Here is a 12,355-nt window from a genome sequence, read left to right on the forward strand (position 1 = left end):
CTGGTAGCAGCAGTTTTTGCCTTTTAGCAGCTGTAACTGTAAAATTGCAGCTATAGTCAAAAGGCCAAGAGCAAAGCACTCATTTCATGATTCTGAGGACACCTGGTCTTCAAATGTCAGTACTGAAGCTGAGGACTACGGTATCAAAAGAAATCAATCAGTTTTTAATTTGAAAATTAATTTGCAATGATTCTGAAGTGTTTCAAGGGCTTGTTAACTCTTTAATGTTATGTTTACAGTTTTTAACTGCTGCTGTGGTTTAAATGCTTGTCTGGAACCTGTGGTTAATCTTTTGTCCACAAATCCATGTCAAACGGGGTGGGAGGGAGGGGAGGGGAGGGAATCACTCATCAAGCACAGGTTTACCAGCATAACTCATTGTTTGGATGAAGCACTCCCAACAGAAGAGCGCTTTTGTTGACTTCGCTGATCTGGTTCAGAGAAGTTGTGTTGCCATGTCAGGGAAAAAACTTTCACAGAACATATGGTGCCTGCGTTAGTTACACTGACACTGGTCTGTAATCTGAATGCTGTCTGAGGTGGTTTTTTAGTCCTGTCTTTATGCAGACCTTCCCGTCTGCCTCTAGACAAGTTACTTTACCATGCCTATGCCGTATCTTTAAGTTGAAGAAAATAGTGCTTCCTTATCACTGCCATTTTATGTCTAATTAAATTGTTACCAGAGCCGTGTGTTCCATACATATGGTGGGTAGATCTTTATCACAGAATCACAGAATCACAGAATGTTAGGGATTGGAAGGGACCTCAAAAGATCATCTAGTCCAATCCCCCTGCCGGAGCAGGATTGCCTAGACCATATCACACAGGAACGCGTCCAGGCGGGTTTTGAATGTCTCCAGAGAAGGAGGCTCCACAACCTCTCTGGGCAGCCTGTTCCAGTGTTCGGTCACCCTCACTGTAAAGAAGTTTTTCCTCATATTTCTGTGGAACCTCCTGTGTTCCAGCTTGCACCCATTGCCCCTCGTCCTGTCAAGGGATGTCACTGAGAAGAGCCTGGCTCCATCCTCATGACACTTGCCCTTTCCATATTTATAAACATTAATGAGGTCACCCCTCAGTCTCCTCTTCTCTAAGCTAAAGAGACCCAGCTCCCTCAGCCTCTCCTCATAAGGGAGATGTTCCACTCCCTTAATCATCTTCGTGGCTCTGTGCTGGACTCTCTCTAGCAGTTCCCTGTCCTTCCTGAACTGAGGGGCCCAGAACTGGACACAATATTCCAGATGCGGCCTCACCAGGGCAGAGTAGAGGGGGAGGAGAACCTCTCTTAACCTGCTAACCACCCCCCTTCTAATACACCCCAGGATGCCATTGGCCTTCTTGGCCACAAGGGCACACTGCTGGCTCATGGTCATCCTGCTGTCCACTAGGACCCCCAGTTCCCTTTCCCCTATGCTGGTCTCCAACAGGTCTGCCCCCAACTTGTACTGGTACATGGGGTTGTTCTTGCCCAGATGCAGGACTCTCCACTTGCCCTTGTTATATTTCATTAAATTTCTCCCCGCCCAACTCTCCAGCCTGTCCAGGTCTCTCTGAATGGCTGCCCAGCCTTCCGGTGTGTCAGCCACTCCTCCCAGTTTGGTGTCATCAGCGAACTTGCTGACAGTGCACTCTATTCCCTCATCCAAGTCATTAATGAATATATTGAATAGTACTGGTCCCAGTACCGACCCTTGCGGGACTCCACTAGACACAGGCCTCCAACTGGACTCTGTCCCATTGACCACCACTCTCTGGCTTCTTTCCTTCAGCCAGTTCACAATCCACCTCACTACCCGATCATCCAGACCACACTTCCTCAGTTTAGCTGCGAGGATGCTGTGGGAGACCGTGTCAAACGCTTTACTGAAATCGAGATAGACCACATCCACAGCTTTACCATCATCTATCCACTGGGTTATGTCCTCATAAAAGGCTATGAAGTTGGTTAAGCATGACTTCCCCTTGGTGAAGCCATGCTGAGTGCCCCTAATGATCCCCCTATCCTTGACGTGCCTAGAGACAGCACCAAGGACAAGTTGTTCCATCACCTTTCTGGTGATGGAGGTGAGGCTGACCGGTCTATAGTTACCCGGGTCCTCCTTCTTGCCCTTTTTGAAGACTGGAGTGACATTCGCTTTCCTCCAGTCCTCAGGCACCTCTCCCGTTCCCCACGACTTAGTAAAGATGATGGAGAGTGGCCTAGCAATGACTTCCGCCAGCTCCCTCAGCACCCGCGGGTGCATCCCATCAGGGCCCATGGATTTATGGACGTCCAGATTGCTTAATTGGTCCCTGACCCAGCCCTCATCAACCAAGACAGACTCCTCCTCTATCCTGACTTCCTCTGGGGCCTCAGGGGTCCGGGGCTCCTCAGGACAGCCTCCAGCAGTATAGACAGAGGCAAAGAAGGCATTCAGTAACTCCGCCTTCTTTTTATCCTCTGTCTCCAGGTCCCCCACCTCATTCATCAGTGGGCCTACATTGCCTCTAGTGTTGGCTTTACCTGCAATGTATTTGAAGAAGCCCTTTCTGTTGTCCTTGCCCTCTCTTGCAAGGTTTAATTCCAAGGAGGCCTTAGCTTTCCTAGTTGCCTCCCTACATCCTCTGACAACAGACTTATATTCCTCCCAAGTGGCCAGCCCCTCCTTCCACGATCTGTACACCCTCTTCTTCCACTTGAGTTTGCCCAGCAGTTCCCTGTTTAACCATGCAGGTCTCCTGGTACCCTTCCTTGACTTCCTACCTGCTGGGATGCTCTGATCTTGAGCTCGGAAGAAGCAGTCCTTGAATGCTAACCAACTATCTTGGGCCCCCTTACCTTCTAGTACCCTGTCCCATGGGATTTCCCCTAGCAATTGCTTGAAAAGGCCAAAGTTGGCCCTCCTGAAGTCCAGGGTTGTGATTCTGCTAGCTATTCTGTTCCTGCCACGTGAGATCCTGAACTCTACCATCTCATGGTCGCTACAACCAAGGCTGCCCTCAACCTTCACCTCTTCAACCAGACCCTCCTTGTTAGTGAGGATAAGATCCAGCAGCGCTGCTCTCCTAGTTGGCTCATCCACCATTTGCATCAGAAAGTTATCATCAATGCACTGGAGACATAATAATAATTATGTCTTGTTTCCTTTTCAAGATACAGTTCAAAAGCCACCTGCAATAAGGATTCAGCCAGGCTTATTTTTGATAGGAGCAATGCCTGCTAACAGATTGAGACTTGAGATTGAGTCTTATAAAAGGCTCTAAGCCTGAGATGATGAAACTTGATGTCTGTGGCTACCTATAGAAGTTACGTTGGTCCTTACCTTATAACTTTAAAAGAAAGTAACAGTGGATGATGTAATTGATGAACGTAGGAAGACACTGTGGGTGGGATTCAGCTCGCTTAAGATGGGATTTCTACGATGTAGACATTGACATCTAAGGTCCTTAGTCATCTTTCAGTCAATGAGGAGAATAGACCCTTTTAGGACACAACTCATCTTACCTGCTCTAGATGCCTGCTTTAGGATGCTGATTTCCTTTTTCTCCCTAGTGATTGTAAAGAGAGTCTAGATGTCTAGCTCAGATGTCAATGTCTACAGCAGGTCAGGAGAGCTGTCCTGCATGCCCATAACTCTATCACTGTGTGATACAAAGGAGCACTCAGGGCCCTGCAAGAGGGGAATTTAACAGAAAAAGACGTACCATTGCCCAAGCAGATGAGTATACCTACTTGTATTCTGCAGCTCAAAGGGGCTTGTGGAGAAAGAGGCACTGAGTGGGAACAGCACCTCAAGGTAGGGTGAGAAGGCAAATTAGAAGCAGTTCAGCATCTCTTCCACCTTCTTAACCAGAAGGAAATGTTTTTGTGTCTCTGGGAATAAAGAGGACAAGTTCTTGAAACCAAGCTTTATCTGATGGAAGTGATTAGAACAGGTCTTAATTAATTCCTGTCTTTCTAGTAGGTGAAAAACAACCTCGTATAATATTTATTATTCTTCTCAAGTAAGTCTGTTAAGGTAATGAACTGTAACTCTCTCTTTTTTTACAAGCCTTTGTGTGCTTGCCCTAACCTGATGGGGGTGTTGGCTTTCTTGTAAGTGCTACCATGTGGGTGGAACAGCAGTGCTCAGCTTTTAACAGGAGAAATGCTTCATTTTGCATGCTCCATATCCTGACAGCTCTGAGATGTGAGGCTGGCAATGAACTCGAGAACCTGGGCAGGTTGAGGCTGGGTAGGTTGAATGTCCAATGAGTTTTGTGGGAGGGAGTGGCAGCTACATTGCCTGTGTGTTTGGTCCCAGGCTTTTTTGCAGGTGGCCTCAGGAGTAGTACCCACTACTGCACCCCTGTTCTGCCAACTGTGTCTCTGCCAAAAAATCCAGAACTAAGAGAATATGAAGGGAGGTGTAAGATTTAGCCAAAACTCCTATATTTAAAAGGGCTGGTGTAGTACTTGGATTTGATATAAACTGTTTTGGTCATGTGCTATTAAGAGTGTCACGTTTGCTCTGTGTTCTTTGATGCTCAGTTTCTGAGAAAAAAGTATATTGGTTAACATAAACAGCTCAATTTAGTTTTAGTACATGAATTATTCTAAATAATAAGTATCAGGCAAACTAGTGTGTGCAAATAGTATATATTGTATGAAAAAAAGTGTATTAATTTATAAATTTAAAAATAAGATACTGTCAAAATGTATCAAAGTATATTTGGATTATGAAGTACAGCAATCTTAGAGATGTGAATGAGCGTTTATACTGAACCATAGGAAGGCTTGCATAATAGATGGACATTTCCGGCAAACGGTTGTGTTTCTGTTTGCAAGCTAACTGCTATTTCTAACCTTAGTTTTTATTACTTCTTAAATTTTTTAGTTATATACAAAAAGCAGGCAAACCTAACGTTCACAAATCTTCCTTCCTGTTCTATTTTTGCTACTTAGGAAGGAGTAATATCTCCTGCTGATCTAGACCTTGTGATGTCTGATGGATTGGGAATGCGATACGCATTTATTGGACCTCTGGAAACCATGCATCTTAATGCAGAAGGTATGTCGTTTAAAATGATATGAGTATGAAGGGAAGGCTTACGTTGCACAAGACAAACCAGGTTAGGATTGCTGCAACTATGACTTGCCTCTCTCTTTACTGTAATGATAAGTAAAGGAAAATTTATTTAAAACTTGAGGTCGGATGGAAGGAAGTGGATATTTATCCGGTTGTAAGTGATCAGATGAAAGATGACAAATCATTGAAACACTAGCTGTGAACTTCTTTTTTTCCGAGATTTGTCCCAGTGCTTTGCACGCATTGCTGTACCCATAGTTCAGGACTGTCTGAGTGTCAGGAAAAGAAAGTATTGAAAAAGTTCATCTGATAATCCAGTGTCAGCAGAAACTCACTTTCTGTAGATGAGTGCTTCCCCTGAATTCGTAGAAAAGGCTATCACTGGAGCTGACTTGCTTTAAACTGGCTTAAATCCTGAGTGAAGTAAAATTGCTTCTGTCCACAAAATACTGTGCATACAAAGTTGACTTGACAAAGCAGTCAAGTAACAGTTGAACATCTGACTTGCATAATCAAGACAGATTTTTAGATTATTTTGGAGTAGTATACATGAATCTCAGCTAAATAAAAAGTGAATTGCATAACATGAAATAAAAATCATAGATCAGGTTTACAAAGGTTTGAGCAATGAATTTAACAAAACACAAAAACTTCAAGAAGTGAAGATCAACTGAATACACTTTTAGCTGTTTATATTATGAGCTGTGTCTTTATTCTGCTTTCATATGGTCCCTGACATGGTAGGCCCCTGGTCCATTACAAGATCTTTTAGGCACTGCTGCAATGCCTAATAATACAATAGTAAAATAAAAATAAGAAACCAAGATCATAAAGTAGCAGTGCACAATTAGAAGTGTTGTTTTATGTCTACTAGTTGGTTAGTTATTTGGCAGAGACTTAAGTCTCTTAAGGCTGACTAAGCAATTTTGACATGAATGTGGAATTGTGGATCCTGCACCAGAGTCTTTCAGCTTGTCAGTTTGGTTGTATATCTGTAAATTAAATGTCACAAAGTGTTTGCTTTTGTGCATTGTTAGGTAAACAACATCCATTCTCTAAATAGAGGCACCTTCCTAAAGGTTTCCCTCTTCTGATCTATTAATATCTGGCACTTTCCAGTCCTCTCTAGTGACTTCCTTGATATAAACCATATACATTCTTTACATAGGATAGAACAGATGCACATAGTACTAGCCTTAAGCACAGCAATCTACCTGGAGTCTTGCAGGCCAGGGTTGTCCAGTCCTGCCCACACCACTCCACTAAACTGGCATGCCATCCTCTGCAGGAACCGTCCATGCACAGGGTCTTCTGTCAGAGTAACATGCTGAACTGCCTCTACTAAAACATAGAATCATTTTGGTTGGAAAGGACCTTTAAGATCATTGAGTCCAACCATTAACCTAGCACTGCCAAGTCCACCACTAAACCATGTCCCTAAGCACCACATCTACATGTCTTTTGAATACCTCCAGGGATGGTGACTCCACCACTTCCCTGGGCAGCCTGTTCCGGTGCTTCACAACCCTTTTGGTGAAGAAATTTTTCCTGATATCCAATCTAAACCTCCCCTGGCAGAACTTGAGGCCGTTTCCACTTGTTACCTGGGAGAAGAGACTAACACCCGCCTCGCTACAACCTCCTTTCAGGTGGTTGTAGAGAGCAAGAAGGTCTCCCCTCAGCCTCCTTTTCTCCATCCTAAACAACCCCAGTTTCCTCAGCTGTTCCTCATAAGATTTGTGCTATCATAAAACCAAAACAATATGCTTGTTAATACCAAAAAATTTTTAATCCGTTTTAGAGATCAAATCGTACTTATGAATCCTTTTTTTAATCCATGTTTTAGACTCCTTAATTCTAAAGCAATGTTTACTTGAGATGAATGGAATCGCGTAAGTCATCTGGGTTGGTTTTGATGCTCTTCCTGGAGTGCCCTTTGGCATTTAATGTTCCATCATGATCCAGCTTAGCTTCCTTCCTCCCATCAGGAAGTAGTCATTGCTACAAAAACACTTCTGAAATTTCCCATTTTAAACCAGTTTTAGGTAACATGTGCAAATGGTAGGTTGCTTATTCATGGCAGAGATTATCCAGCTTCTAGATTTAATGCTACCTTCTGTTAGGAATTTTAGTATTCCAGATCAGAGGAAGAAAAATTATGAAATATAATCCAAGAGACTGATAAACTGGAAGAGTAGTATTGTGGTAGGCTTGCAAAATACAAAACCAAAATATACCTGTAGAGTTATTTTAACATTATATAATATTCTCAATTAAAAATAACTCTAAAATAACATAATTAGGACACTTGTGGACTGGGCCACTCACACAAAAGCACCTTGTTGGCTTTTTCTGTAACTTGGATCATGAGAAGTATTGCTTCACTCCCAGTCTTGCACATGCATTGTCTCTGAGTCTAGAGCTGCTCCTGTTTATGTGCTAGCAGGCTGACTCAGGCTGTTGCTTTCATCAGGGACAGTTTAAATCAAAATTGCTGATGTCAGGACACATGATGGCTTATGTTCATAGTTCTGTACCAGTGCCAACTTCTCTTTGGTTGCCCAGTATTTCTTCACATAATACGGCGTTGTATGGACCTCCTCTTGATTGCCCAGGACAACCCACTCTGATGCATTGTACTAATAGTGTGTATTTTTTATCAGTGGAGAAAAATGGAGGTAGAGATAGGAAACCCCCTCTGTCCTGTTTGTTAGCCTGTCTAGCAGCTTCACCAAGTTCACAGCAGCTGCCTTTCTTTACAGCTATAAGATATTAAATACCCACAATCTTAAACTCTCTGTTAATCAGTGAGGAAGGATGGTGGGCATGGAGGAAGCATGCGAGAGAAAAATAGTGTTGTTTGTGGGAGATCCTGGAAGATGGACAAGTCTGGGGTTTTTTTTTGTTTTTTGGGGTTTTTTTTGGGTTGTTTGTGTTTTTTTTTTTTTAAGAGTGATGTGATATTTCTGTTCGGTTTTGAATAAAGAATATTATTCCAACGATTTTTTTCTGACATCAGTGTTCTTCCCCTGTGGGATGCGTACACCAAGATCCTCCCGTGAACTTCCTATGTGCTAATGCCAGGTTTTCCCCATGTTAGTTCTTATGTCCTTTCCTCCATATTCATAAATGATCATATCAAAAGCTATTATCCAGGCTATTTTAGATTACCAGTTAATCCATGCATGAACATAAGGAATTTTGAATATATGACAGTGAGCCAACAGCCTTGAACATGGAATAAAATAACAGCGTCAAGTCGCTAAAAGGAGCAGAAGCAGCAACAGCAATTTGAGAACTGAATTGCAACAGACAGGAAGGAAACACCTTAGGGGGGAAAAAAAAAGCACATCCAAATTGTGTAATACTGCAATGTTGGTTGTTGGTTTCAGTAAATAAAATTAATGTTTATTTCAGTTTCAGTAAGCTCTGTCTTTTGAGTCTGTCATCTTATGATTTGATGTGGCCACATCACAACAAATGCTGTTCAATTCTTTTACAAGGAACATCAATAGAGTTCACTAAGAGTCATTTTACCCATTTTCTCATCGTGGGATTACGTTAGCAGACACAATGTCCCTCCTATATGTGCACCTGGCTGTCTGTGAATATGCTGAAGATGGTCCAGCCTCAGTAAGATTGTATCTCCTCAATCTCTTGTTTCTTGAACTGTCAGCTCCTTTTAAGCCCTTGCAAATCATCTGTAAAACCAGAGTCTAGACTATCATATGCTGTGTTTTAAATGTTTGCAGCAAAAGCTCTTCATATATATTTCACAGTTGGTTGTCGTAGATCAGTTACTTTATTAGTGGGTTATTTAGTGAGCTATAATTGGAATTTAATCTTGATCTAAACTGCTAATACTAGCAGAAGAGCTGGATAGGAGGAGGTCGAAGGATCTTTGTTGCTATTTTCTTTCCTGCATTTATAAAAACACCATTCCAGGATCATATTCTACCTCACTGTGGTATTCATTCAGGTGACTACAGGAGTTGTGTGGAAATTGGGGCTGGTGTGGTCCCTATAATATAAGTGCAAAAATACGGTAAGCTAGGAATGAGTCTTAATGGTCAAAATGGAAACTATGTTAAGGCACATGGAAAATGAGGTGATTGGTGACAGCAAACACCAATCACCTAGGCTTCACTAAGGGCAAATCGTGCCTGACAAATATGGCCTTCTATGACAGGGTTACAACACTGGTCAATAAGGGAAGAGTGACTGATGTCATCTACCTGGAAATGTGCAAAGCATTTAACACTGTCCCGCACGACATCCTTGTCTCTAAATTGGAGAGTTGTGGACTTGACGAATGGACCACTCAGTGGACAAGGACTTGTCTGGATGGTCGAACTCAAAGAGTTGCGGTCAAGGGCTCGATGTCCAAGTGGAGACCAGTGATGAGTGGCGTTCCTCAGGGGCTGGTGTTGGGACCAGGGCTGTTTAACATCTTTGTCGGCGACATGGTCAGTGGGATTGAGTGCGCCCTCAGCAAGTTTGCAGATGACACGAAGCTGTGTGGTGCGGTCAACACGCTGGAGGGAAGGGATGCCATCCAGAGGGACCTTGACAAGCTTGAGAGCTGGGCCTGTGCAAACTGCATGAAGTTCAACAAGGCTAAGTGCAAGGGTCCTGCATGTGGGTCGGGGCAATCCCAAGCACAAATACAGGCTGGGTGGAGAATGGATTGAGAGCAGCCCTGAGGAGAAGGACTTGGGAGTGATGGTTGACGAGAAGCTCAACATGAGCTGGCAGTGCATGCTTGCAGCCCAGAAGGCCAACCGTATCCTGGGCTGCATCAAAAGCAACATGGCCAGCTTTTGAGGTGATTCTGCCCCTCTACTCTGCTCTCATGAGACGCCACCTGGAGTACTGCATTCAGCTCTGAGGCCTCCACCATAAGAAGGACATGGAGTTGTTGGAGCGAGTCCAGAGGAGGGCCACGACGATGATCAGAGGGCTGGAGCACCTCTCCTATGAAGACAGGCTGAGAGAGTTGGGGTTGTTCAGCCTGGAGAAGTCTCTGGGGAGACCTTCTAGCAGCCTTCCAGTACCTGAAGGGAGCTTACAGGAAAGCAGGAGAGGGACTTTTTACAAGGGTATGAAGTGATAGGACACGGAGTAATGCTTTTAAACTGAAAGAGGGTAGATTTAGATTAGATTTTAGGAAGAAATTCTTTCCTGTGAGGGTGGTGAGACACTGGCACAGGTTGCCCAGAGAAGCTGTGGGTGCCCCCTCCCTGGCAGTGTTCAAGGCCAGGTTGGATGGGGCTTTGATCAACCTGGTCTAGTGGAAGGTGTCCCTGCCTATGGCAGGGGCATTGGAACTAGATGATCTTTAAGGTCCTTTTGAACCCAAACCGTTCTATCATTCTTTGATTCTATGAAAATTGTGTTTTTCTTACTGAAGGTGGGAATGCTTGCTTGTCTTAGAAGTACCTGCCAGATGAATTGGTTTTGGATGATAGGAGCAGAATGACTGTGCTGTATAAAAAGCACAAAACATGAAAAGGAAAGAGGAGGGGAATCATAAGCCATAGTTCAAAAGAAGGAAATTTTTCTTCTCTGGCTAGGCAAAAACATAGCCAAGCATGTTTTTGGTTGAAGCTGGCTGGTTCAAAAGCAGAGATTTTCATTGCTATGGCTGCTGCTTTAGTGCTGCCGTAGAGGGAGCAAACCAAGCTTTAACCTAGTTCAGGAGCTTTTGTACCACAAGCTAGTAAGCAGAAGGTGTGAGAATCTCTAAGTTAAGGTAGTAAAATCTAAGAAAAGGAAGATTGCCTCCGTTTCTGTACAACCCACGTGTTATGTTTTAGGATAATAAAGTATCTCAACTTAATTCAGGAATACTTGTCAGAGGGTATTACTGAGATGAAATATCACAGTGGTACATAATCATACAAAACCCTCTTCTTTCATGAACCCACCAGTTATTTCGTACATGTTTACACACATTCAATTCACTTCCCCATAGGCTGAAGAAAGCAGTTTATTGTCCTTGTAAAACTGCTGTTTGCCTCTATGCAGCTGCAGGGCTTTTCTGTGTGAAAAAGCTTGTGTGCAGTAAGCAAAGGTGTGAATTTTTCAGCATACTGGCTGCTGTGCACCAGTTTCCTTCTATGGACTCTTAGGTGTAAAGGGGTTCCCTCCACCTTCTGAAAGGTGTCCTAAAGAACACATCTTGGTGCATCCTTCTCCCTTGTGCTAAGCAAAGAATGTGTGTGGTCACCAAGTGGCTCAGACTGAGGAATTCATCCCAGGTTTGATGATATTAGCTCAGTTTAATTCCTTGATCCAGTTCACAGCAGTCCTGCACAAATATTTGTGCATTGCTGTTGAGATGGTAACACAGGGACAGTGGGAACAAAACTTTTTGGTGCCATCCCTGTCTTAGGGTTGTTGAAAGTAGTCGTGCAGCTACAGTCTCAGTGAATTCATATGGGAATTAATGTAGAGTAGCAAGTGTCGTGTGAATTCACACCCTAACTAACAGCATGCATCTGTGTTCAGACTCACCCTTGATGAAGATAGGATTACATTTAGAAAGTTTTCCTTGGAGCTGTAATGTCTAGATATGTAATCCCTCTATCAGCAAAACAAAGAGGTTGGGACTTTTTTTTCTCTGACATAACCCAAACATGACAGATTCCTCCATGTCATTCCTGAAATATGCCCCTTCTTTTCTGTTCTCATCCATACTCTTCTTCAGTATTACCAAGTGCAGCAGTCTCTTCTTAGATTTTACCTGCTAAAATCAACCCCACCCCCATCTTTTCAAATTGTTGATGCTGTTATATCAGTGGCTTGGCCATCTTTCCTACTCTTTTTGAGTCATTACAGTATCTTATGCTGCTCATCAGGTTCAAAGTCATCAAGTTAATACTCAGTATCGTGAGGCACCTTCTGTCTTTGACGCGTTCCCTGTCCTTGCCAGTAACACTGGCTCCTGTCTCTTGTTTTCTCTCACAAATACCTCAGTGCCTTCCTTGTTTTGCCGGATGTGTGGTGTCCTTGCCAGACTGGTTTACCAAGTTTGCTTGCTTGAATCCTTCAGCCCTCATGCCTGTTGTCTTTCTTACGGAGAGGAAGGAATGAGACTTAGTATGGAAGACGCTAAGATACTTGAAGATGCTTACGTTCTATAATGCATGAACATACTACATTTTATACTGGCGTGTTTTCCATTCTTTTTTCTTACTAATTCTGTCACCTTTATGTTTATGTGAAGAGGTCTTCTCGGGCAGTGAAGCATTTTATGCATGCTTCTAAGCTAAATATCTGTCCTGAGTTCCTTTTCCTTCATCAAT

The 12,355-nt window shown here is 43.2% G+C and overlaps 1 protein-coding gene across 3 annotated transcripts in view; it reads left to right on the forward strand.

Moving 5' to 3' along the window:
- CRYL1 (crystallin lambda 1) overlaps positions 1–12,355 on the forward strand; it is a 71,916-nt gene that overhangs the window by 47,544 nt on the left and 12,017 nt on the right. For all 3 annotated transcript variants that reach the window (XM_068395622.1, XM_068395621.1, XM_068395620.1), the window contains one exon: positions 4,925–5,030. In XM_068395622.1, the coding sequence (XP_068251723.1) occupies positions 4,925–5,030 (106 nt within the window). The remainder of the gene's footprint in view (positions 1–4,924; positions 5,031–12,355) is intronic.

The sequence above is a fragment of the Nyctibius grandis genome, chromosome 2 (assembly GCF_013368605.1).
Source record: "Nyctibius grandis isolate bNycGra1 chromosome 2, bNycGra1.pri, whole genome shotgun sequence".
NCBI lineage: Eukaryota > Metazoa > Chordata > Aves > Nyctibiiformes > Nyctibiidae > Nyctibius > Nyctibius grandis.